The sequence below is a fragment of the Nuphar pumila genome, chromosome 10 (genome assembly GCF_984573655.1).
Source record: "Nuphar pumila chromosome 10, dmNupPumi1.hap1.1, whole genome shotgun sequence".
In the NCBI taxonomy this organism is placed as follows: domain Eukaryota; kingdom Viridiplantae; phylum Streptophyta; class Magnoliopsida; order Nymphaeales; family Nymphaeaceae; genus Nuphar; species Nuphar pumila.
In genome coordinates, this window is record NC_143258.1 from 99,788,623 (window position 1) to 99,812,503 (window position 23,881).

The 23,881-nt window shown below is 36.5% G+C and overlaps 1 protein-coding gene across 1 annotated transcript in view; it reads left to right on the forward strand.

The window, feature by feature from the left end:
• The first annotated feature begins 266 nt into the window (after positions 1-266).
• Positions 267-23,881, forward strand: part of LOC149827558 (serine/threonine-protein phosphatase BSL3-like) — a 41,722-nt gene continuing 18,107 nt past the window's right edge. The window contains exons 1-11 of the mRNA XM_090019486.1: positions 267-551; positions 683-1,179; positions 1,594-1,654; positions 1,949-2,027; positions 2,114-2,193; positions 2,280-2,374; positions 2,507-2,606; positions 11,703-11,772; positions 19,808-19,909; positions 20,042-20,123; positions 23,089-23,268. Of these exons, the coding sequence (XP_089875612.1) occupies positions 750-1,179; positions 1,594-1,654; positions 1,949-2,027; positions 2,114-2,193; positions 2,280-2,374; positions 2,507-2,606; positions 11,703-11,772; positions 19,808-19,909; positions 20,042-20,123; positions 23,089-23,268 (1,279 nt within the window). The 5' untranslated portion in view covers positions 267-551; positions 683-749. The remainder of the gene's footprint in view (positions 552-682; positions 1,180-1,593; positions 1,655-1,948; positions 2,028-2,113; positions 2,194-2,279; positions 2,375-2,506; positions 2,607-11,702; positions 11,773-19,807; positions 19,910-20,041; positions 20,124-23,088; positions 23,269-23,881) is intronic.

A 23,881-nucleotide genomic window follows, 5' to 3' on the forward strand; every position in this document is an offset into this window, starting at 1 on the left:
ATTTTGTTCGAAAGGCCGGGAATCGGACGGTGACCAAGAGGCGGGGAAGAAAGAATTTCCATAAAAAAAACAAGGAGAAAGAATTTCCATAAAAAAAGGCCAAAAAAAAAAAAAAACCAAAGAGGCTCGGCGTGGTTGGTTAGAGCTGTAAGTGGGACGTTGCAGGTTCAAAACTCCATAGTACGTTGAATAATAACTGGTGGGGTCTGTCTAACTCCAGGTTGGCTTTTTTAAAAAAAGATAAAAAAGGATAAAAAGAGAAGCAAAGGAGGTTGGGGGACTTCGAGATAGGGAAAACAAAGTGGTGGGAAGGGGACGAAGGGGTTGGAAATTTTCTTTACTTAGCCGCTTCTCTTTTTTTCCCATCTCTTCATCACAAGTGAAAACGGCATCTAACACCTAATAATTAGAAGCAGAGGGAGGGGAATTCTCTTTTCCCTTTTGTCTCATTTCGGCCGGGCCAGGAGGTGACGGTCGGCGATCGGATCTCAATCGACGGCAGCCGTCGATCTGGGACAACGAAATTCCGTCATTTTCCGATGAATCAACAGGTAAGTTCATGGTTTATCAGGATCGATCGAGGCTTTCCATCTATTTTTTTTTCTTTGCCTTTATTGGCTAGGTTTCTTGGAAAGGGCAGAACCGAAAAATTGAGATTCACGGGAAAAATGGTTCTTCACAGAGGCTGCCGTAGGCTCGTCCCATCTGATTCGAAGAACCGGTGAGTCGACGGGTTTCTTGAAAAGAGGATGGACGCGGATGCGGCGATGGTGACCGAGGGAGACGCGCAGGATCAGAGCCAGAGCACGTCCGATTCGATGTCTTCCCAAGATCAACACATTCACCACCACGGCGAACACAACGAGCAATTGCCTCAACAACAGGAGCAGCAGCAACAACAACCCCAACAGCAGCAGCAACAAACTCCACATTCCGCGCCGCCGGTCGTCGGCCCTAGACCCGCCCCAGCGTACAGCGTCGTCAATGCGATCATCGAGAAGAAAGAAGACGGCCCCGGTCCCAGATGCGGGCACACGCTGACTGCCGTCGCCGCAGTCGGGGAAGAAGGAACGCCGGGCTATATCGGGCCTCGTCTTATACTCTTCGGTGGTGCCACCGCTCTGGAGGGCAATTCTGCGGTTTCTGGGCCGCCGTCGTCGGGCGCGAGCACTGGCATAAGTAATTCATCATCATTTTTTTCTTCTTTGTTAATTTCTTGAGATATGGCTTTCTTCATCATTTGGAGATCAGTGCGTTTTTGGTTGGTTACTGATGAATCCTGGGCACTTCTTTCATAGTATCTGATAGGAGAAGTTTACTTGCCCACAACATGGGGTTCTTTGGTACAAGATTCCTTTCCCAGCAGATGGGTGGTTGTTTGTTTTCTCAGTTTTCCTGTCGAGAACCGCTGTTTGCCGCCCTTCCTCCTTTCTTGATTTCAGAAAATTTGATCAATATTCCCTAAAATGTGTGTTTTGGTGCCTTATTATTTGTGGGCATAACCATTATCGCTTTCATACAGTTTCATGAGTTAGATTGGTTATATGTGTAACCGTGCTGGTTCTTGATCGGCTCAGAATCTTGTATTTGCAGGATTAGCTGGGGCTACTGCTGATATCCACTGTTATGATGTGTTGTCAAACAAATGGTCGAGGTATGTCTTGACAGAATTGTGTGATACGTCTTTCTCTTGTAAATCAGATTTTGGTGCCGAGGGTGATATATTGCTTACCATAAACAACTCTAATGTTTGTATAGCTGTGTTTTGTCCATGGTATTGAAGAAAATCTGATTTTCGACATCCAGGGTCTTCATATGTTTTTCTCGACCCTCTAGAAACTTAAAACTTTGAATAAGGGCCATTTTCATGTATTGTTCTGTTCTTCAGTGTGTAAAGCAATTCTTGTTCTTGTAAGCATCTTTCTGATGGAAAATGAAAAAATGACAGACTTTTGCCACTTGGGGAGCCGCCGTCACCTCGTGCTGCGCATGTTGCAACTGCTGTGGGTACTATGGTTGTTATTCAGGTTATTTCTACACATGGTCTAGTTCTTAGATTCAGAGGGTAGTATTTAACGAGGGATTAAGATCCATTGATTCTTTTGATTGATAGGGTGGGATTGGTCCGACTGGTTTATCAGCTGAGGATCTACATGTTCTTGACCTGACACAACAAAGACCCAGATGGCATAGGTTGCAGTTGTATTAAGAAATTTTCTTATTTCCCGTTGGTACATTCAGGCTTGTGCTTATTGAAAACGGTTGTCCTTCTGTAATAGGGTGGTTGTGCAAGGCCCAGGCCCAGGACCTCGGTATGGTCATGTCATGGCACTGGTTGGCCAGCGGTTTCTTCTGGCAATTGGTGGGAATGACGGTGTGTCTTCTGTTATCTCTTTGTTTGTTTATGCTATATATTTTGGGCATTGTGTTTTCTATATCTTTTTGTAAAACTTACAAGGTTAACCACTAATCCTTGTTCTGAATTGTAATTCCAATTTTTCACTAGGAAAGCGGCCTTTAGCTGATGTGTGGGCTTTAGATACTGCTGCAAAACCTTATGAGTGGAGGAAATTGGAGCCGGAAGGAGAAGGCCCACCCCCATGCATGTAAGTCATTGAAGGTTATTCTCTTTTATTATTGTTGACATTTAAACTCTATACAATGTGTGTCATATCATGCTGTGTTCTTGGATATAAGAGCCCACTGGATGTGGCTTTGGAATAACTTACACACTCCAATAATTAATTTTAGACATAAAAACAGCTACTGTTGAGATGTTGAAATCATGTGTGAGAAAATCCAAAATTAAGATTTTCCTGATATTTTTACATGGCCTAAATGTTGTATTACCTTTACTCTCTTTCACGAGATTTTTCTGAGACATTTGTCGAACCAAACAGTATTGTAAAAGTTGTACCATGTACCGTGACATGTACTGAAAGGGTCAAATTACAAAAAAAAATTGCATGGTATTGTATTTCCTAATAAGACAAAAAAATTTGCAGTCTAAATGTAAACAAATTGAAAAATCTAAACAATTAAGTGAAAAAGAAAGAATGAAAAAACTGTTTGACTACAGAGAAAGAAAGAATAAGCACTCATAAGTAAAACAAAAAGAGAGGAAAAAATAGCAATATTGCATGGTGAATCTGCAATACAATAAATAACACAAGAATCATGATGCTAATATTAAAGCTAATTGGAGTTGATAAACATTTGGTTAGGTTAACTAAAGGAACAACTATTTAGTGAACATCCATAAAAACCTACATAAAATTAAAGTCTGTCAGGATGATGATATATTACCATGAAGTCATAAATATCAAGATTTGAGAGAGCAGTAAGAGAGAAGCACAACTTAAAAAAAATTATAGAGTATAATTTCCATCCAAAAGAAGAGCCAAATCCAACAACAGAGATTGTTACAATACATTGATTTGGGATGTGTCATATCCCTTAGTCATACGACACAATTGTGTCATACATTTACTTAAAATATTTATAGGATTTGCCAAGGAAACCAGTTCTTTGTAAATCTCCCAAGAAAATTTTGTTGTCTAGAGTATCCCAAGGTGTCTGTGACCATGACTTGGTTTTGGTTGGTTAAATCTCTTGCCTAGCTTGTGAGAATACATTTCAATTGGTTCATGGCTTTATGATACTGTTAAATATAAAATTGTGCCATCGTGTCACTTACAAACATTTGATTATGAGGAATTCCCATGTCTCCCTGAGGATATTGCATTCACTTAAATATATTGGCTCCAGCCCAGCCGACTCAGTCGGCTGGGCCTGGCAGGGTACTACACAGGCCCAGACCGGGCCTGCATGCGCTCGGCCAGGGTCTGGCAGACAGCCCCATAACAAACTGTTTGTTTTTACAGTTTTACTTAAAATTCTCTTGTTTCTTTTTTTTTTACAAGTGCAGCCCCACCTCTTAGGCCTGACAAAACATGCCAGCTGAATCCAGTTCAGCTGGACCTGTGAGGCCCGACGGGTTGGGTCAGGTCTGCGCAGCTTGACCAGTCGAGTAGGGCTCGGCTGGTCTGTCGGCCAGACTACAAGGCTCCACTAAAAAGAAAAATTTATGATGATGCCGTTGCCTAGAATGGCATGTACAAAAATTTTCCAATAAGGGTTCTAATGCAGATTCAGCTCCTTCTATTTCTGCAAAATACATTTAGTGGTTATTCCAACTTTTAATCTGAATGCCTGGAGTATGATTTATGTTTTGACTACTTTATGTCATCTTGATATTTGTAGTTGTATTCACTGTTTGCCGTGTAAGTAGACAGATAAAATGCTTATCTACCCTCACTGATGATAGGGTTATTGTGAATTACAAGTTGCAAGATGTTGTACACTGAAAAGCGCTTGTACTTGGTTTTTTTTTTGAGTATATTGACCTAGACCGTAAGAAGCACATGAATTCTTGTCCAGAACTTTCTAAGAGCCCTCGATTAATAAAAGTGGGTGAGATCTTTCCTTTCTGTGTAGGAATGCTACTGCATGTTATAGAAGCTGGATAATGCTATAGTTCTTACAAATTTGGAACTGGGGCCTGCGACTCAGTCAGCCCAGTCTGGCAGCACCTTACGAGTACTGCCAGGCTTGGCCGTGCCCAACCAGGCTGCTGGTCGCCATGGAATGGGTCTAGCACGTACATATATATAATTTTTTTTTCAGGTTTTCGAACATATGCATATGCATATGCAAAGATTTATCATGTACACAGTTCCATGACAAACTAAGATTATGCGTGCAGATTCACAACTGAGGTAAGCATGAATATGCATATCCACATCCAAGAATACATATACATTAGTATTTGCACAGATTCATAAGCCAATACGCATGCTTATGCAAATTCATACGGTGATTTTCATGAAACAATAATTCACCATGGAATATACATCTATTTCATGAACAAAATCAAGTATGCATTGGTTATTGACATTCACATGCGAACTTCTGTGAAACTATACATGCTTACACAGATTTTCCTTTTTCATAACAACCATACATGATATATATATATATATATATATATATATATATATATATATATTGAGCAAAAATGTAGGAATCGAATCGACTATAAAACAAGTGCTTAAAAGCCATCTTTAATATAAAATAAAATTCTGTTTTGGCATGGAAAACACATATACATAATTTTATTCTTTTAGAGTGCAAAGAACCAAAAACACACACATGAAAGAGGATCCATGGATCCTCATTTATGTATTCTAGAGTGAACATATAGATTCACTTAACTATGGATTTACACCAAATATTGCATGGAAATTGAATCGACATTCAATTTCTCACTTGATCCAAAAGAGAGAACCCATATCTTTGCAAAAATTGAAAGAACAAGGAAAACCACCGGTGAAAAATATCATATGGCTGGAGAAGAAGGTCCTCCTTCTTCTTCTTCATCTCTTTTCCTCTCCTCTTTCTTTATCCTCTCTCTCATCTTTCCCTCTTCTTTCTTTTTCTTTCCTTTCTCTTTTTTTCCCTCTTAAATAGAGTGAGAGGGGGCTGGAGAAGGAGAGTTTCCAAATTTTTGAAACTCCCTTCTCTTGTTTCCAAATTTTTTAAAACTCCTCTATGATGACTTTTTTTAAAACTTTTCAATTATTTTAAAAGTCCTTTCTTAATCTTTCTTAAGTCTTCTTAGGTAAGGATAAGGACTCTTTTAAGTATTCCAAATCAACCCTAATATAAAATTTTGAAATTAATAAATTTTAATTAAATAAATATTAATTAATTAATTAATTAAATATTTTCAAATTTTCAAAGTTAGTTTAATTACTTTAGGAGCCTTCCTAACTCCCGTTAGCCTTAATTTAAAGCTTTAAATTGAATTTAAAGGTAAATATTTATTGGACATGGATTTGGGTTCAGAGTCGAATCCAAAATCCAAATCCAAATCCATATCCAAAACAAAATTGGATCATGATCTAGATTAAATCAAGATTAAAATGGGTCTTGAATAAGATCCAAATCCGTAATAATTCGGATCATATGCATTGGATCCAACTTCGGATCCAGTTCGACAAACTGCTCAATTTTTGAAAAAATGTGATTTTTGGGCCAACCGAAACTCAAATTCAGAAAAGTAAAAATATCGTTGTGCTCAGAATTCCGAGACGCATCCAACGGCATATTACACGAATATCAAAATTTGAATTTTCATCCCAAAATAACTTGAATTTCGCTTGAATTTAAAGGTTGAAAATAAAATTCTTTCTTACGCTTCGATTAGCTCGCCTTGACCTTGTCGATTAGACCTGGGTCAAGCCCAGACTAAAAAACATCGGTCTAAAACCGAGGCTCAAATGTTTTTTCTCTCAGACTTAGCCAAATTTTTGAAAAAAACCAGAAAAATGTCTAAGTATGAAAATATGTGATATTACAATTATGCCTTGTATAAATGCATCCCTCTTTGAAGCTTCCTGATGTGCTTTCTACATTGCCTGAATCGGTTTCTGTGTCACAATCCAATTCGACTGGTGGATCTTGTAAGACATCTTGGCTTTGATCATGAAAAAGATCCGGTTGCTGTACCCTATCATTCATGGTTGAAAATAGGCCATTATCCAGCCAAGGCTGATATACTTCAATATTATTCTTGTCTTGCAAAATATAATGGATGCACTGATCATTAGAAAAGTTGCACTCATCAAACACAACATTTTTAGATATTTTAATTCTATCTGACTTAGAATCATAACACTAGTAACCTTTGTAATCATCAATATATCCAACAAAACAACACACATGGGCTTTATCCTGAAATTTGTTTCTCAGCTGACAAATGCCTTTAACTCATTATAATTTGGGTGCTTCCTATATAACATAAAATAGGGAGAATTGCTCTGCAAAAGTTTCATGGGCAATCTGTTGATAACATATACCGCTGTATGAAATGCCTCAGTCTATAACTTTAGAGGAACTTTACTCTCATGAATCATGGACATCACACTCTCTACAATATGTCAATACTTTCTTTCAACAATGCCATTTGGTTGAGGTGTGTGTGGGTATAAAACTCTTTGACCAATTCCATTATTCTGTAAAAATTCAACAAATTCCTTTAACGAGTATTCACCACCACCATCACACTGGAGATGTGGAATATTTGATGAAAATTGAGTACGAACATAGGCCCAAAAGGTTTTAAACACACAAAAAACATCAGACTTATGCTTTAAGAAAAATATCCAAGAGTAACGAGAACAATCATCAATAAATGATACATAATATTTGCTACCAGAAGGGGAAGGAAGTGAAGATGGTCCCTATGCATCAGAATGAATAATATCAAAAGGTCTTGAAGCTCTTTTATTATATGAATTAAATGACAAAACATGACTTACAAACTTGACAACTAGGACATAGACTATTACAATACTCTTCACCCAAGAAAGATTTGGGTAGCAATTTATTTGAAACTAGTCTTTCAAGAAAAACTCTACTACAATGACCTAACCTTTTATGCCAAAAATTTGGCTGATTGGACTTTGAAATACTGAAAACACACGCATATGACTCAGGCTTCGAGTGACTATCTAATGTAGCTCGAACAATCAAGGGATCTTCTTTAAAGAGGTACATGTTATCTTTCTCCCTCAGCGAACGTCTTCCTCGTTTGAAGATCCTTGACATACATAGAAGATGATGTAAATTCAACATACGAATTGGTATAATCAACAAGCTTAGAAACAAAGGTTATATTTTTTTTGATATTAGGGAAATACAATAGATCCGACAACTGGATAAAATGAATTAAACAAAGGAAGGATAACATCTCTAGAGTATGTAATGGGGGGTGGTGTCTACCATCTTCAGTAACAATGTTATTTTTACCAGAAAAATGAATCAGTTTGGAGAATTTACCTGCTTCACCTGTGACATGGCTGACAACTTCTTAATCAACGTACCAAACACCCTAATCGTTTTGCTTAAAACTGAGTCCGAAAGGGCATCCAACAAAAGCTCTTTGTTAGGGCCAGTTTTCCCCTTGACCCTTAGGTAAATATTTGCATTTAGCTTCAGGATTGTACCTCGGATTATCTTTGAACAAACACTTTGCTTTTACACGTCATTTCTTCTTGCAAATGTATCATGTAGGAATATTGTTATTGAATGCACCTTTTCCTCTTGGAGGGATGTCGGGAGTATGAAGAATTCCTCGGCCTCCCTAATTGTAACCTATGCCTCTACCACCTCCTCCTCCACGTTCACGACCTGAAAAGGATCTCATAAACTATAAACACATCATGGAAATCTTCTTCAGTCTTTTCTGTATCTGACATCCTCTTCAACAACATCTTATAACTGTGGAGTTTGGATTTCAAGTCATCAAAAGTACAAACGGTCTCAGAATACTATAAAGTAGTGCACAACACATGAAATTCGGGTCCCAAGCCAACTAGAGCTTGCTGAATTTTGTTCTTCTTTGACACTTGACATCTAATTAATGCTAGCAGATCATGGACTTGATCTTGTTGAAATATTTTATAATAGACATGGATGCCTCCGTCTTCAATATTTGAAATTATCTTTTCAAATAAATGATCTTGGCCTCTGAAATATGTGAGCAGGTTTGTTGTAATGTATTCCATAGCGTTATCGTAGTGCAATCATTTGGAATTCCCATAAATACCTCCTGAGATAGGGTCAAAGTGATGTAGACCACTAAGGCTTGATCCCTCTTTATCCAGTTGACAAAATTTGGATTCCTAACGATTCTCGTTGGAGTTACAACCCCTTTGTCATCTTTATCTTCTTGCATAAGAAACTCAGATGAAGCAACAACTGATCTATCGTGGTGACTAGCAAGATTCTGACTCCTAATAAAAGGAATAATTTGTCTTTTCCAGGTAAGGTAGTTGGAGTTATTAAGTTTTTAAGAAATTAATTGACTAAGAAAGTTAGCAGAGATGGATCTTGAAGAGGAACTTGAATCCATGTCAGGTGAAGAATCAATGCAAAAGGAACAAAACAGGACCACCAATAATTAAAGAAGAAAATGAGATAATCAATAATCAAGATGCAGAAATTTAGTGATTGCAATTGACAACAATAACATTCACGTCCAAGGTTTTAAAACCCGTGACTCAGGACTCGACTCATTCTTTATTGACTCGTGACTCGGCGGGTCAACTCGGTGACTCGGACCGGGTTTTGTTAACTTTTGATTTTAAAAGAAAAACAATTTATAATTTGTCTCAAACCATGTTTTTCAGTAAACAAGAGATCTTTGGGTTGTGTTGAGGCATGTAATCACTGAAATTGGGAGAGAGATGTGACTCTTTCTTAGGTTGCTTTTGAACTGATAACAATTGGCATCAACTAAATTAGCTTGGTTTTTGCTTGTATTACTTCCTGGGTTTGTCATTTTCTAGTTAAACCATTCATAGAGAGCAATAGCATTGAAAAATGCATAGGCTGATCTCTGCAGGAATATTCCCAACTTACCAGTTACCCTTGTGTCATGCCCCCTTATACTGTATTCTTAATGAAAAATTGAACAACAATGACATGCCATGTGTCCTTTTTGTTGTCCATGTGACCATATATAAATGTACATCCTTGACAAATGAACAAAGGTCATTAAAAGCAACTAATGCTGTAGCAAAAAACTCTAGGATAGCCTGCTAAACGGCCTTCAAATTTCTTTTTTAGACAAAGGACTATGGAGTAAGTTGAAGAATAACTATGGTGTAAGTTGAAAAATATGAAATTAAGTGGCATGACAAAAATTCTCGAAAGAGATGCAGCATATAAAATCCTGGTTGTTCACTCCCAAATAGAGCTAAAACTCTTTTCCCTATGAACACTGGCTCCTAATGCTGTTTCTTATGAATTAGCGGGATTTTTGTATTTTGATGGTTCTGTGCATTGTCAAGCAATCAAGAACTTATGTGAAGCTCTGTTGACATTTGTCTTATTGGTAGAAATTTATGGAAACGTTACGAATCCTCTCTTGAGTGACTTCTAGCTACTGGCTACCACAAGGCCCATTACCAGTTTCCAACATATACTTAGTTCGTTAATTTTATGCTTCTGATAATACATGATGAATATTATAGTTGATTATGCTATGATAGTGATACCTAGTACCTGTTACGAAGTTAACACACACACACAGGGAAGATCCAAGGGCACACATACCACAAATCCAATGAGCACATCAGTCCACCAAATCAGCCAACAGAAGGACCACTATCAGCCAACATAAGGACCACTAAGGACACACTCACAACACAAGAGACCCTAAGGGTCTGTCTGATTGCTTGTCCAAGATTGAACAAACCCTTAGAACATAACAGACATAACATATGTTCTGTCTGTAACAACCGTACTTCATCCCATGTTTGTTTCAACTCAAATAAAAAATCAAACTTCAAACATCCCAGAACTCGCCCGAGTCAGGCCGAGTCAAGCCGAGTCAAGCCGAGTCAAGCCGAGTCAGGCCCGAGTCAAGCCCGAGTCTTGGCAAGCCGAGTTTGCCTTGCCGGGTTGACTCGTTGGAGGGCCGAGCCGAGCCGAGTCAACGAGTTGACTCGGCGAGTTTTAAAACCATGTTCACGTCCTCTTTTTTTTTGCAGAAAGGAACATGAACAATAAATTTGATATACCGCTGCAAATAGACTATCTTAATGAAATTATGCATCAAGGTCAACTTGAAATCCTTTTTTTTATTGAATGACGCAAAATAGGAATCACTGGCCTTAGGTGACGTCAATTTGTTTTTCGGATCTAATAAATCTGGTTCGGCTAGAAAAATGCGACCCAAAACACAAATGAGCCAAAATTTATAAAGGACATTTCAAATCCAAGATCTTAGGAAGAAAAGAAAGAGTTAAGAAATATGCAGATCTGATTTGAAGGGGAAAAGTAACGAGAAAACTAAAATAAAGAGAGTTTATGGAATTAAGAAATACACAAATATGATTTAAGAATCAAGAATCAAGAATCAAGAATCAAGAGAAGAGACTCAAATTTGAGAAAAAAGGAAATAAAAAAGCGGAAGAGAAAAGAATAGAAGACTCAACTGTTACCTGAAGAAAGAAAGATCGAATCTTGAAGGTCACCATGATTTTCTAGCTCCACTCCGGATCATGGCTCTAATACCATGTTAGATTTAGGTTTTGAGGTTCCTGAAGAGAGAAAGAAGACGAGAGAAATGTTTGGGCTGAACTCTCACGATTCCCAATATGGGAAAGTCGTGCCTCATTGTGACTATTTATATTCACTTTACACTAGAATACATCTTTACTAAAACACCCTTATTAACACAAAATACAAGAAGACTAATAAAGGGTATTTTAGGAATACAATATATAATAAAATACAATATGGAACTAGGAGACATGAACAGTAACGACATGAATAGTGATATGGATCAAGATCCAGATCCGATCACCTCAAACCTCACGCTGTAATACTCATGTCTCAGTTCCTTTGTTAATGCAAGTAATTTCTTTTGCTTTAAAAAAGACCTTTATTGCTGGTATCAGATTACATTTGTTCTTATATTACAGGGTTTGTTTGCTCTTGTTTTAATATTTGTTTATTTATTGTAGTTTTACGTTTACTGTTTCTATGTATTTCTTAGAAGTTACATTTTTAAGACTTAGAATTGGGCTTATTCTTTTCCTTTTTTCATTTTCTAAAATGAACCTGTGCAGGTATGCAACAGCAAGTGCACGTTCTGATGGTCTGCTTTTGCTTTGTGGGGGGCGAGATGCAAACAGTGTGGTATGTGATTGCGTGGACAATTTTTTATTGTATCGGTTTAGGACATATATTTCACTAGTAGAAACAGGTTTATTAAAACATCAATCATTTGTTTACTTTATTACTTTTTTTTTGGAATTATCAAATGCTTACACTTGACTGTAACTTGTTAATCTACCTAACAGCTTTTTGGTTGGGTTGCAAGAAATTGCTTGTACCATTGCACTGATTTTATTTGTTATTTCCTGTCATTTTCTCCATCAAATTGTGGATGTTCCTTGGGTGATGGTGTTGTGTCCAGCATGTGTGTGGCTGGCCAATATTCTTGGGCCTCATCAGGCTTGAAAGCATCATGAGTGCAATCTTTTGGGACTTCTTTATATGTAAAGATTTGTTTCATAAAAATTTGATTAGCAAATCCCTTAATCCTTGATGGATTTATCGTAGAAATGTCTATTGTGCCGCTTGAGAAGCAGTTGGCTAATTCTTAGTAAAACCCATATGCTTGTGTTCATGTATATGTATGTATGGAATGTGTGTTGCTCGATAATCTTGTGTCTGGCATAGATGTCAAAGGATGCCCTCCTGTCCTTTTATAATGTGTTTCAATCTGCTGACAGATGATTTAGTTCAAAAGAAACTTCTTAGCACTTAATTAGATTCCTTGAAGAAATGATTTCTCATTCTCAATTTGTAGGAGGAGATAAAGGTGATAAGTATTGCTCCACCAGTTTTATTAGAAGCAGCACAATTTGAAGTAAGAGCAAACAGTTTGGTGGATCTAGATTCATTGAGGAAATAGCTAGATGGGAAAACTTACCTATGGGTGGTGAGATACAGAATATAGCATATGGTAAGTTCAGCTACCTTTTGTAAACATATCAACCATAGCCATCAGGGATGTGGGAACCAGGACGTTTTCTGACTCAAAACTAGAAACTCTGGTAACCGTTGGTGTTATCATGTTTGAATGGGGGAGGAATTTGAGCCCCTCTCGCTGTTTCAAAGTTAGACTTCTGTCAATTAAGTTGAATGGTACCAGGTTAATTATATGGTGACATACGTTCTTCCACTGTTGGCCTTTAGGTAAATGGTTTTTCCTTTGACATTTTGTGCCTGATAGAGATCGGCAAGAAACATCTTCAGTGTGGTAGGGTATGTAATGGCATAAAAGACACATGAACCTTAAGTGGATATGTTTCCCTCATCCTTTATGAGTTCCCTCATCCTTTATGAGTTTGATTTGGGATGTCGTGCAACCATTTCAGAGCAGTGGTTAGATTTGATGGTTGAATGGTTCATGTGGATAGGTTTTCACAGCTATGGCATTTTGTAGTATGATTGTTGCTAACAAACTGGCTATCTTTTTTGGGGATGGATTGATGCAGGGAAGAGGTGAATGTTCTCAGTTTAATCCAGTAGTCACATTCATCACGTTACAAGGATGAAGCAAAAAGCAAATGATCACAAGGACTCGTGGAGCCAAGTTACTCAAGGCCAGTTATTATAAGATTGGCCACTATGGTGGTAGTGTGGTACCATTTTGATCATGACCACGACCATATATATATATATATGTTTTTTTTTTGTATAACAAGTTTCGAAATGTAAAATTGTAAATTAGTATGAATTTTGCTCCTTAGTTGAATTCCAAAATTTTTAAGAAAAATTCCATCAGAACTCTTATATTATATATGATGCTAGCAAAAGACTCATGATTTTTTTGGTATTCTAATACTTTGTGCAAGAAATCACTGGTTTGGGCATCTCAAGACTGATTAGGATGATTGGTATCAACGGTGTTTATTTATTAGTGGACCCAACAAAACCCCAATTCTTGATTCATGTTTGTGCATCATATTGAAGCATGAATCTATATGAATTAAAATAAATAAATAGATAATATGTATATAGGGAATATATTTATTTGGTAGTCATTTATATGTGCAAATAACTTAGAAAATCCTTTTTAAATTTTTTTCCACAAATCTAGTCCCATGGATGTTATTTCATATTTGCATGCTCCATTTAGTGGGGATCTGATGCTGGAGCAGGCTTTTTTGGAGGTTGAAAAATCAATGGCTGGAAATGCATACTTTTTTTTTTGACTTCAAGGGACATTTTTTATTGAAAAATATGATCCAAGGGTTGATTCCTAGTAGATAGACCATGCTGAACACATCTACGGTGTTAGATATAGTCAAAACAACTTGCATAATGAGATCTCAGGTTGATTGTAGCATGCACACACACACACAAATAGATTGTGTGTGTGTGTGTGCACTTGTGCCTGTATGTAAGCCTTCGGTATCATAAATCTGACATGGGTTCAGATGCATATAATTGAGAAAGCCCAATGTTCCTTGGCCTCTTTGGGGGTAATTGTGGCATAACACATTAACCAACATGTTTCACACAACTTATATTCCACATTAGTTGGATTTCAGTGACATCAGTGAAGCGGTTCAAATTTCTGAAGACAAACTCTGAAAGGATCAATGCTGATCATAAGCTGCCTATGGATTACAAACGCATCCAGAGAGAGTTTCTATGGTTGGTTGTAATAGGTTTGCTGGATGGGACAATACCCAGTGTTTGGTTTACTTTAACATATAACGAGAACAGTGGAAAGAAGAAATGATTAATGCAATGTATGATACTTAGGTGAAAATGACTCATATGACACAAAACTTTCAAGGATTTTTGGTACTCTAGATGACCTTGGTTTTCATCATGGTATACTTTTCAAGAGCACATGGATGTTCATAATTACCACGCCTAGAATATTAGATACAATCTTGATCCTTGTGAAATTGTTCTTCACTTATCACATCACTTTTAACTTCCTGATCTTCATCAATATCACAATCACCAATCTTTGAAATTAAATCCAACATAAAAGAATACTCATTTATTTTCTTAGTTTTCTCAATTTCAAATTTTTTTTTTCAAATAAAGTATACATTCCTTGAAACATATAACCTTTTAGTTTTAAAGTCAAAACATCTATAGCCTTTTTGATTATTTGCATATCCTAAAAAGACCCAAGAAATAGCTTGAGGAGTCAGTTTATCATTTTTGTCGGTAAAAACAAAACACTTACATAAAAAAAACTCTCAATCTAGAGTAATCTGGTACTTGTTTGAAAAGTTTTTCAATAGAAAATACATTTTTCAAATAAGAAGATGACATTCTGTTAATAAGATAAACTGCAGTTAAAGTGACTTCAAAAAAAATCTTTAGGTATTAGGTTTGTAATACGTAAAGTTCTTGTTGTTTTTATAATATGCCTATGCTTCATTTAAGCTAAACCATTTTGTTCAGGGGTGTAATGACAAATTTTTTAATGTGTGATACCGTATAGGTCTAGGTAATCTTTAAATTCTTTTAATAAAAACTGGTCTCCTGAATTAGTGCGAAAGATGAAAATATCATTCTTGAATTGGTTTTTGACTAAATTGTGAAATGTTTGAAAATGTGAGAAAACTTTAGACTTGTGTTTAAAGAAATAAATCCAAGTGTCTCGTAAAATTATCCACAAAAATTACATAATACATAAAACTACCCTTTGATTATAATATGTGTTGGGCCTCACACATCCGAATGTATTAACTCAAGTGGTTGGGAAGAAACTAAGGTTCTTTCTTGAAATGATAATCTCTTCATTTTGTCAAGAATACAATTTGCACAAGTAAAATTTTCAAAATTACAAAAAAAATTCATCTTTGGAAAAACTGAATCTTGGATATATTAGGATGACCAAGTCTCTTATGCCGTAGATCCAAATCCAATTTCTGAACATTGCAACAAAATGTATTCTTGAGTATTTTCAAAAAATCTATGTAGTACAAATACCCTTCTGTATTGCCTTCCCCAACCTGCTTCATTGACTAACGATCCTGCACTCGACAACCATGAGAAAAGAAAAAATATTACATCGATGGTCATATAATTGAGAAAAAGATAAAAGACTTAAGTTCAATTTCAAAATATATCTAATTTTTTGGAATATAAAATCTTTTTGAATTTTGAGAAATGTTTTCAAAATTTTCTATTCCTTTTATCTGAAGAGATGTTCCATTAGCAGTGAAAACATTTGACCTACTTGAGTTATGACATTCTGATAACATATCACCATTTTGTGTCATATGAAAAGAGACACCTGAGTCAAGAAGCTAAAAAGATTTACCGGGATCGAAGAAACCGAAGGAAGAGACCGCAACTCCAGTGGATTTGGATGCTCCTTTGAGTAGAGGTTGAAGAGCCTCCACTAATTGTGCCATAGACATGTTTCCAATAGATGAATCTTGTGTAATTTTTACATCACTTGGCTCTTGTGGAGGTCAAACAAAGACAACCTTCTTCTCATAAGGTTTCTTCAATTTAAGACAATATGTTTTCACATGTCTCGGTTCACGACATTAGTAGCAAATAGCTTTTTTTTCATACTCGTTGACTTGCTTCTCATCATTTGGTCTTGCATAGTGTGGTGTTTTGTAGGTACAAACATAGTTTTTCTGTCTAGATACGACTAGAACTGAGTCATAATCACTCTTAGAGATTTGTTTTTAAGCCTATTCTCCTCCATACTTAATTCTTATATAGTGTCTTTTATCGAAGAGACTTTCTCTCGATGAAAAAGAGCAGATTTGGTGGATTCAACTCTGCCTATTTGATTTTGACAGAGTTCTATGTCTTTCGGACAATGTCACTTTGGTTTAAAAAGAGCCAACTCTGCCCATAGTTCGAACAAACCATTATAATATTCTCTAATGCTTTTGTCTCCTTTAACTATATTTCGTATCTTATATTGCAAGTTGCACACACATGTGCAATATCTTTAAGCGAATACATTCTCTTAAGATAATCCCATGCGTTATTTGCATGTTCAAATTTAGTAAGACTTGAACACTTCTTAATGTCAGTGCTATTAATGAGCCAAAACATATTTTTGGCATGTCCCATTCTCCGTTCCTTCCAATTCTTCTTATAATTGGTCATTGCCTTGTTTTTTCAACCTTCGTAAAAGTAGTCTTTCTCACCTTCTACTTTGGTAAGAATTAGTTTGGGTTGCAGATCGGTCCCATCCACTAATCCCCACAACCCTTTTTGCCATATGAGATGCTTCATAATTGATGCCCATGATGCATAGTTTGAATCATTGAGCTTGCTGGGTTTTATGGTGACATTTTGATTGTCATCCATTTTAGAAGGGGTAAAGATAAAGAAAAAAGACTAGATAGGAGAGAACAAGAGCAAGGGTGAAAATCACGAGCACTCCACCACCGATCAAGATCACAAACACTCCTTTTCTACGCAAGCACCATCAATCTATTACTTGAAAAACAATCACGATCTTACTAGCACTTGAATATGAATTGTAAGAGAGCTTCAAGCCTTCAACACTTTAAAATTTGTAGTGTCACACTTCTCAATGTAGCAAAAAATTTTTTGGCTTTATCACCGAGCTTGTAAGGAAATGAGTTACTTCAAAGATGTTCACTCAATCACCAAGAGTAGACACTCAAGAGAGTTCCATTAAAATACCAAAATGAACACTCAAAGAACCATAAAGGTTCACTCACAAACACCTACTAAAGGAAAATAAAAACAAGTGATAAAAAATAATGATTTTATTTATCTCAACATATGCAAGATGCATTACATTATAGTGGGGCGGTGCCCCATATTTATACATAAGTGGAGGCCATAGAGAGTCGTTGGGACCCCAATGGTTCCTTATGTTGACTAGTTCACATAAAACCAAAAATATAAAGAAACTAAAAGAAACTATTCCTAGTTACATTACATGTGACAATATATATATACATACATTTTAACAGGTATTATGTTTTTATTGGAAGAAATAAAAGGCAATCGCTCGTTCTAGCACTGATGCTGAATATTGATCCTTGGCTGCAGCTTTATCAGAGGTAATCTGAATTAGATATTTGTTGACTGATCTAAACCAGTAGATGCCGAGTTTCATTTTATTCTGTGATATCCAAATTGCAATTAAGATTTCGCATGATCAAATACAACGTTGAAGGACAAAGCATATTTAGATATATCAACATTTCATTAGGAGTAAGATAGAAAGTGGCAAACTTAACTCAATTTATTGGGACTCAAGATCAAGTAACAAACTTGTTTGCAAAGGGCCTAAGCAAACAACACTTTTAGTATTTGAAGAGCAAGTTGTTCATGATTCTCACTATGTACAACTTGAGGGGAGGCTGTTGAGACGTGATATTTGGATCTGGATCCAGATCCACGTCTGAATCCAGTTTGACATTTTTCATTGTAACAAGTTATTTAATGTACATTTTGTTTCCTGTTTGGCCCTTTAGTTAAATATTACCTTGTACATTGATACACGGGGCAGTTTTGTACTTGTACACAAAAGGGAAAAGTTATATTTTATTAAAAGAGAACCCTACACGTCCCATATTGGGAATCGTGTGGTGAGTTGCTGCAGCCCCTCTTTCTCCTGTCCCGTATTTTCCTCTCCTTCTCTGGTGATGCAGATCTGATTTTACATGATCGTGCAATCCACCTTTGGATAAATTCAGAAGAACGACACTATTAAAACCTTTTTTTAGCCAAGTCTCATTGTCATGGACATGGATGCACTTTATTACATATATATATATATATATATATATATATATATATATATATATATATATATATAGAGAGAGAGAGAGAGAGAGAGAGAGAGAGAGAGAGAGAGAGAGAGCATGCATCTCTATGCATGTGCGTCTGCATATAGACTGTATATTGCAAGCTGGGGAGGCTTGCCTCCTGGTAGCCACCTTTAGATAAATTGAGAAGAAAATACTATTGAAATCTTTTTGTGCATATGGTCATGGACGGGTGCATTTTATCTTCTTGGGATAAGTGTGTATGTGTGTGTCTCTATGTAACACAGATACAGGCAACACAGTGTGGCACTTCGACACAGTTTCTATAGTGTCAGGTGTGGTCAACCGCACCAGGGTCCATTTCTGTTTGAATTTGGACTTGACCCTAACCAAGTCCAGTTTTATCTATATTATATACATAAATATTTACACTATATGTATATACCCAAGCTTTTTGAAACTGCTGCATGTCACCCTTCGCACTCACACCCGCACTTATGTGACATAGGTTTGTGTGTGTGTGCATGCATGTGTGTGGCTTATCTTGTCCCTGGGTTTCCAACCTGTGTGCCTCTTTTCTTCACTGCAGTTTCTATAAAACATCCTGGTGCATCTGCAGTTCTTATAGAGGAATTATTAAATGCGTAGTTTTGGTCAGCAGGTAGTGTCATTGGTCGGACACCTACAAGTAAGAGGGGTTTATCTTGTTGCCCTGGTCTGCAGTCTGTTTTTTTGAGGAATGTGGTGTCTGAATTACGAAAGCTCACCATAAGACCACGAACATTAAGGAATGAAGTGAGAAACTAATCACACTCTTTTTTTTTTGGATGGGTAAAAAGCTTGAATTCAAACTCGGACCACAACCAGGTGGAAACTTACTGTAAGAAACTGAAAATATGAAAATTTCTTCACAATGATTTTAGAATAATTCACAAAGAAGCTGAATTGAAGTTTATCAAAATATCTTGAAGAAATTGCGGAGTGAATTCCTGCAGTAAGGTTTAAGGCTTCTCTCTCTTTTAGCCATGCAGTTTTCTTTTATTAGTATAAAGGTAAAATTTACAGGGGCTGAGAAATACATGATATATATTACTGTACCATGTTCATTGTGGGAGCGAGAGGTTTATGATGTAAACGTCATGTTCCTGTATGAACTGTTTGCTGCATATGCCTTCAGATGAAGGGGTATATGCCGCATTATATGTTGGGTATATCTATAATTTAGTCATTTTCTTGTAGTTTATCATGTGTTGACAATACAATTTGTTTTTTTCCTCTTCGAAAAAGGCATCTTTCATGATCATGCTTTCATTTCTCTGGGGAAGTTTATTGTTTTTGTAGTTTTGGCCCTGTATTTTCTACTTAATAATTCTTTTCTGCATATATGTGTGCTCTTTGATGTTTCTTTGTAGCCTTTGGCAAGTGCTTATGGTTTGGCAAAGCATAGGGATGGTCGGTGGGAATGGGCCATTGCTCCTGGTGTTTCTCCGTCGCCTAGATATCAGCATGCTGCAGTAGGTTTTCTCTTCTTTTTTTATAACATTGAAATCCATCTTTTCAATTACTTATTTTTCTTTTCTTTTCCTCTTCCTTTTCTATAAATGAAATCATCCTTGCTTGTGTTACCTATCCTTTTCACCCTTTAGGTTTTTGTCAATGCACGGTTACATGTTTCTGGTGGGGCACTCGGTGGTGGTCGGATGGTGGAAGACTCATCCAGTGTAGCAGGTATGTCCTTGTGTTAGTCATGTCATTTGAAAAGTTATCCTTTTCTTTTGAGCAGTTTCCATAATTCTGGTTGCGAAGTTTATTAATATGAGTAGCTCTCCATCAGCTGTTTAAGTAATTCTAGAAATCAGGCATATAACTGCTTGCTAGATCTCTGTCATGAACTTGCTCTCATTATCTGTGATGACTGATATTACTTGATTGTATTTATTGTTACTAAGATATGAATAATACGATGGTATACATTGAAATGATGATTGAACTTTGGTGTATCAAATGCTGATCCATTCTTGAGATCGCCCTACAAGGACCTAAAATATTGACACATATATGCTTTCAGCCTTTCAGCATTTTGAAATAAACCCTTTAACAAGGTGACTTAGTAGTGTCTTTTCCTTATCATCGTAGTCTAGTGGTATCAAATCTCAACAACCAATGAGGCATCTTCTGTTCTCATACTGCCCGTTGTGACATTTGATTGTAGCATGGATGCTTTATGATGCCTTCACATGTCTATATTGTATAGCTTTTCTGCACTTTGTGCAATTGCAATATCCCTACAGTGGCAACCTTGGGCACTCCCTGTTTCCGCTATACTGCATAAGACATCTGTAGTTTCACCATGAAGTCAACTTGATCTAATTGTGTTGATGGTGGTTGCCATCTGTTGACAACAGGTCTCACACATTTTCCCTTTTCTGATTTTTCTCAAATGACGATCATGATAAAAAACCATCTATTCTTAAAGAACAGTGTACTACAGTCGCTGTGTATCCTCTGAATTTATATACTGGCTAAGCTAATTGCGAATTACTTTTTACTTCTCAAAAATTTGCGAATTACTTTTGGAGATTGTCATTAATATGAAGTTATGGATTGGGCTCTAGGTTTTATTCCAAGGAGAAGAGTCCACACTTCCAAGTTTAGTTGGTATGGCAGATACATCTGGTTACAGATTATGAGTAGGTTCATGTATGTAAGGATGCACTTGACAAAAGTGGTTGACATTAGCAAATTTTTTCCATCCCAAAATGCCTTGAGAGGTATATGAAAGATTTTATTGCCTGGAACCTGGCCTTGCTAGGGCCCCTTTCTCAGTTAGAAATTTAGTAGGTCCATTGGTAATCTTAAGTAAAACATTAGCAGTTTCCATTAGCTGGAATCTAATGTCTTCACCATCTATAATTTTCCTATATAAACTTCTTCAGAATTGTTGAAGTAATTCTTAAACTATTTTCTTCCCTCCCTTTTTAAAGGCATTGTGAGAAGAGCTCTTTCAAAATCTTGAAGAAATACTTAAAGGGCATCTTGCTGTCCTGAAAAGAAATTGAATCATGTTTAGTGGTTGATTTTGTTTCTTGAAGCATGCTGGTAAACTATTGCTGTGATTGAAGAAGAGATAGAATATGCTCCGAATTCTCATATCTTTTCTTGATGTGAAAATTAAAAAAAGTCGCAAGGGGAGACCATTACCTAAAGTGAAATATGAAGAAAGTTATAGGAGTCAGTCTTCTATGGCCTTCTCATGATTATCATTGTTGAAACACTACCCCTTTGGTGTTGATTTGAAAGATCATTATCTGAAAAAATTAGTGATGAAAGGAAAATTAAAGTTGTCAATCGTAATCCAAGCACAAAAGCTTATCAGAATATGATGATGCAGCAGAAGAGTAAGAGAGTAAGAGAATAAACAGACTTCTGCTTGCAAACGGACAAGTTGCGCGTCAGAAAGTGCATCACTGTTTAACCATGTGGTTTCCATCTTTTCATTTTTAGTGAATTGAAGCATTCCTCAAATCAAGCAAGAAGAATGGTTTGTATTGCCCATCACAATTAAAATGATTAGATTTGTAAATTTCAAAATATGGCTTGCTTTTCTTATGTGAATATTAGTTGGGCAATGCATGAATTGGCCTGTCTAATTGACTGCATAGGCAATGTTACAGGTTGGGTAATGGTAAGATATTGTAATGCCCAAACCATGATTATGTACATTTCTGCATTTGGCATCTTTTTCTCATTATATCTTGACTCTTGACACTTTTATGCTAAGGGAAACTGGAGTGTCTACAGGTTTTCTAGCTGTTGAAGTTAAAATATTGTAGCGTGTTCAACACATACTTTGTTTTATCAGTCTCATACTTCTCTCATCTCGATCGATCTCTATACTAGGAAATATTTCTAGATGCCTAAATCCTTCATCTTGAATTCTTTACAGTTTTACTTAAATAATGAATTATCTAAACTGACCTTATGAAGCCCTTGTCTTGTATGGCATTATGGAAGCTTGGAAATCAAGTGCGTGCAACTTGATTTAGCCTATAAATGGATCTTTTAACTTTGCTCACGAACTTTCTTGGATAGTTTGGTGGAATTCCATAGGTTGTTTTATGAGCACTTCCTCCTTCAGTTCCCCATGTAAGAATCCATTTTCCGCATCAAGCTGATATAGATGCTAGTCAAGAGATAATGCCTGTGATAAAACATGCACAGTAACTATTTTAATGACGAGGTTAAATCTTTTTCATAGTCCATATGGTGTGCTGATTGAAGGCCTTGGCTACAAGCCTTTCTCTATATCTTTCTACTGTCCCATTTTATTTATGCTTTATTCTGTAGACTCATTTGCTTTCAACTATGTTTGTGATCTTGCGATATGGAGTCTATACGTAATTAAGATGCATGGCTTCTGTTTCTTTGCTCATTGTATTTATGTACTTTTGGTCTCTAACAACTTGATGATAGGAAATTGGTTCCCTCACTTTATTAATTTGATGCAAATAAACTTGGAATTTATGTGTGAAAGCTTCATAAAAAACAAACCTTGATTAGATGACTTTCTCTAGTTGATCTCCTTGGCTCTTGTGAAGCTGTAGTTTGAAGTCAAAGGAGCATACTTCCCATGAAATGAATATGTTTATTTGTCTTCCATATCTATTTTTATTGACTGCTTCTATTTGTACAGTTTTGGACACTGCAGCGGGGGTTTGGTGTGACACAAAGTCTGTTGTCACAAGCCCCAGACCTGGCAGATATAGTGCTGATGCTGCTGGTGGGGATGCTTCAGTTGAGCTAACAAGACGTTGCAGGCATGCTGCTGCTGCAATCGGTGATCTGATCTTCAAATATGGTGGATTACGTGGCGGTAAGACCTGGTGCTTCTGTTACAAACATGTGTAAATATGTTTCTTCTAATGATTAGTCAATTTTATTTTTTTTAATTTTTGAGCAAAACAAAAGGTGAAGCTTTTTTGCTGTTATAATCTTTAGCATTGCACGGGTTTCAGTTGTGGGATATGTCTGGGCCTGTTTACTCTTCTTGATGCTTTTATGAATTTGATTCCCTAATTAATGTTTACTTCTGAAGCTACTAATTTTGTGCTTCTCTTTCTCACATCAAACTACCTGAGTTTGTGACCAGCTTGCTTTGGATTGCCTTGATGATTGTTGCTACATCTATCCCATTTTGAGAAAAAAATAGCTAGGTGAAATTGGTTTATTTGCATACTGCTATACTCTTGCTTGAAAGCTCAGACCAGTGCTTTGCTATTGTTAAAAAGTTCTAGTTTTGTGTTCAATATCTTAATTAATCAGATGTAGCTCCTGAGTTTGAGTATTAGGATGATCTAGAAGTTGCACTTGTGGTTTGTGGATGGAAAACTTGTGCTTGTCTGGGTACAATGAAAATGCTGAGAAATGTTACTGGAGGAGCTTCAGAGAAGCATGTTAATTGAACTTTGAAGGCTACTCCATGTACG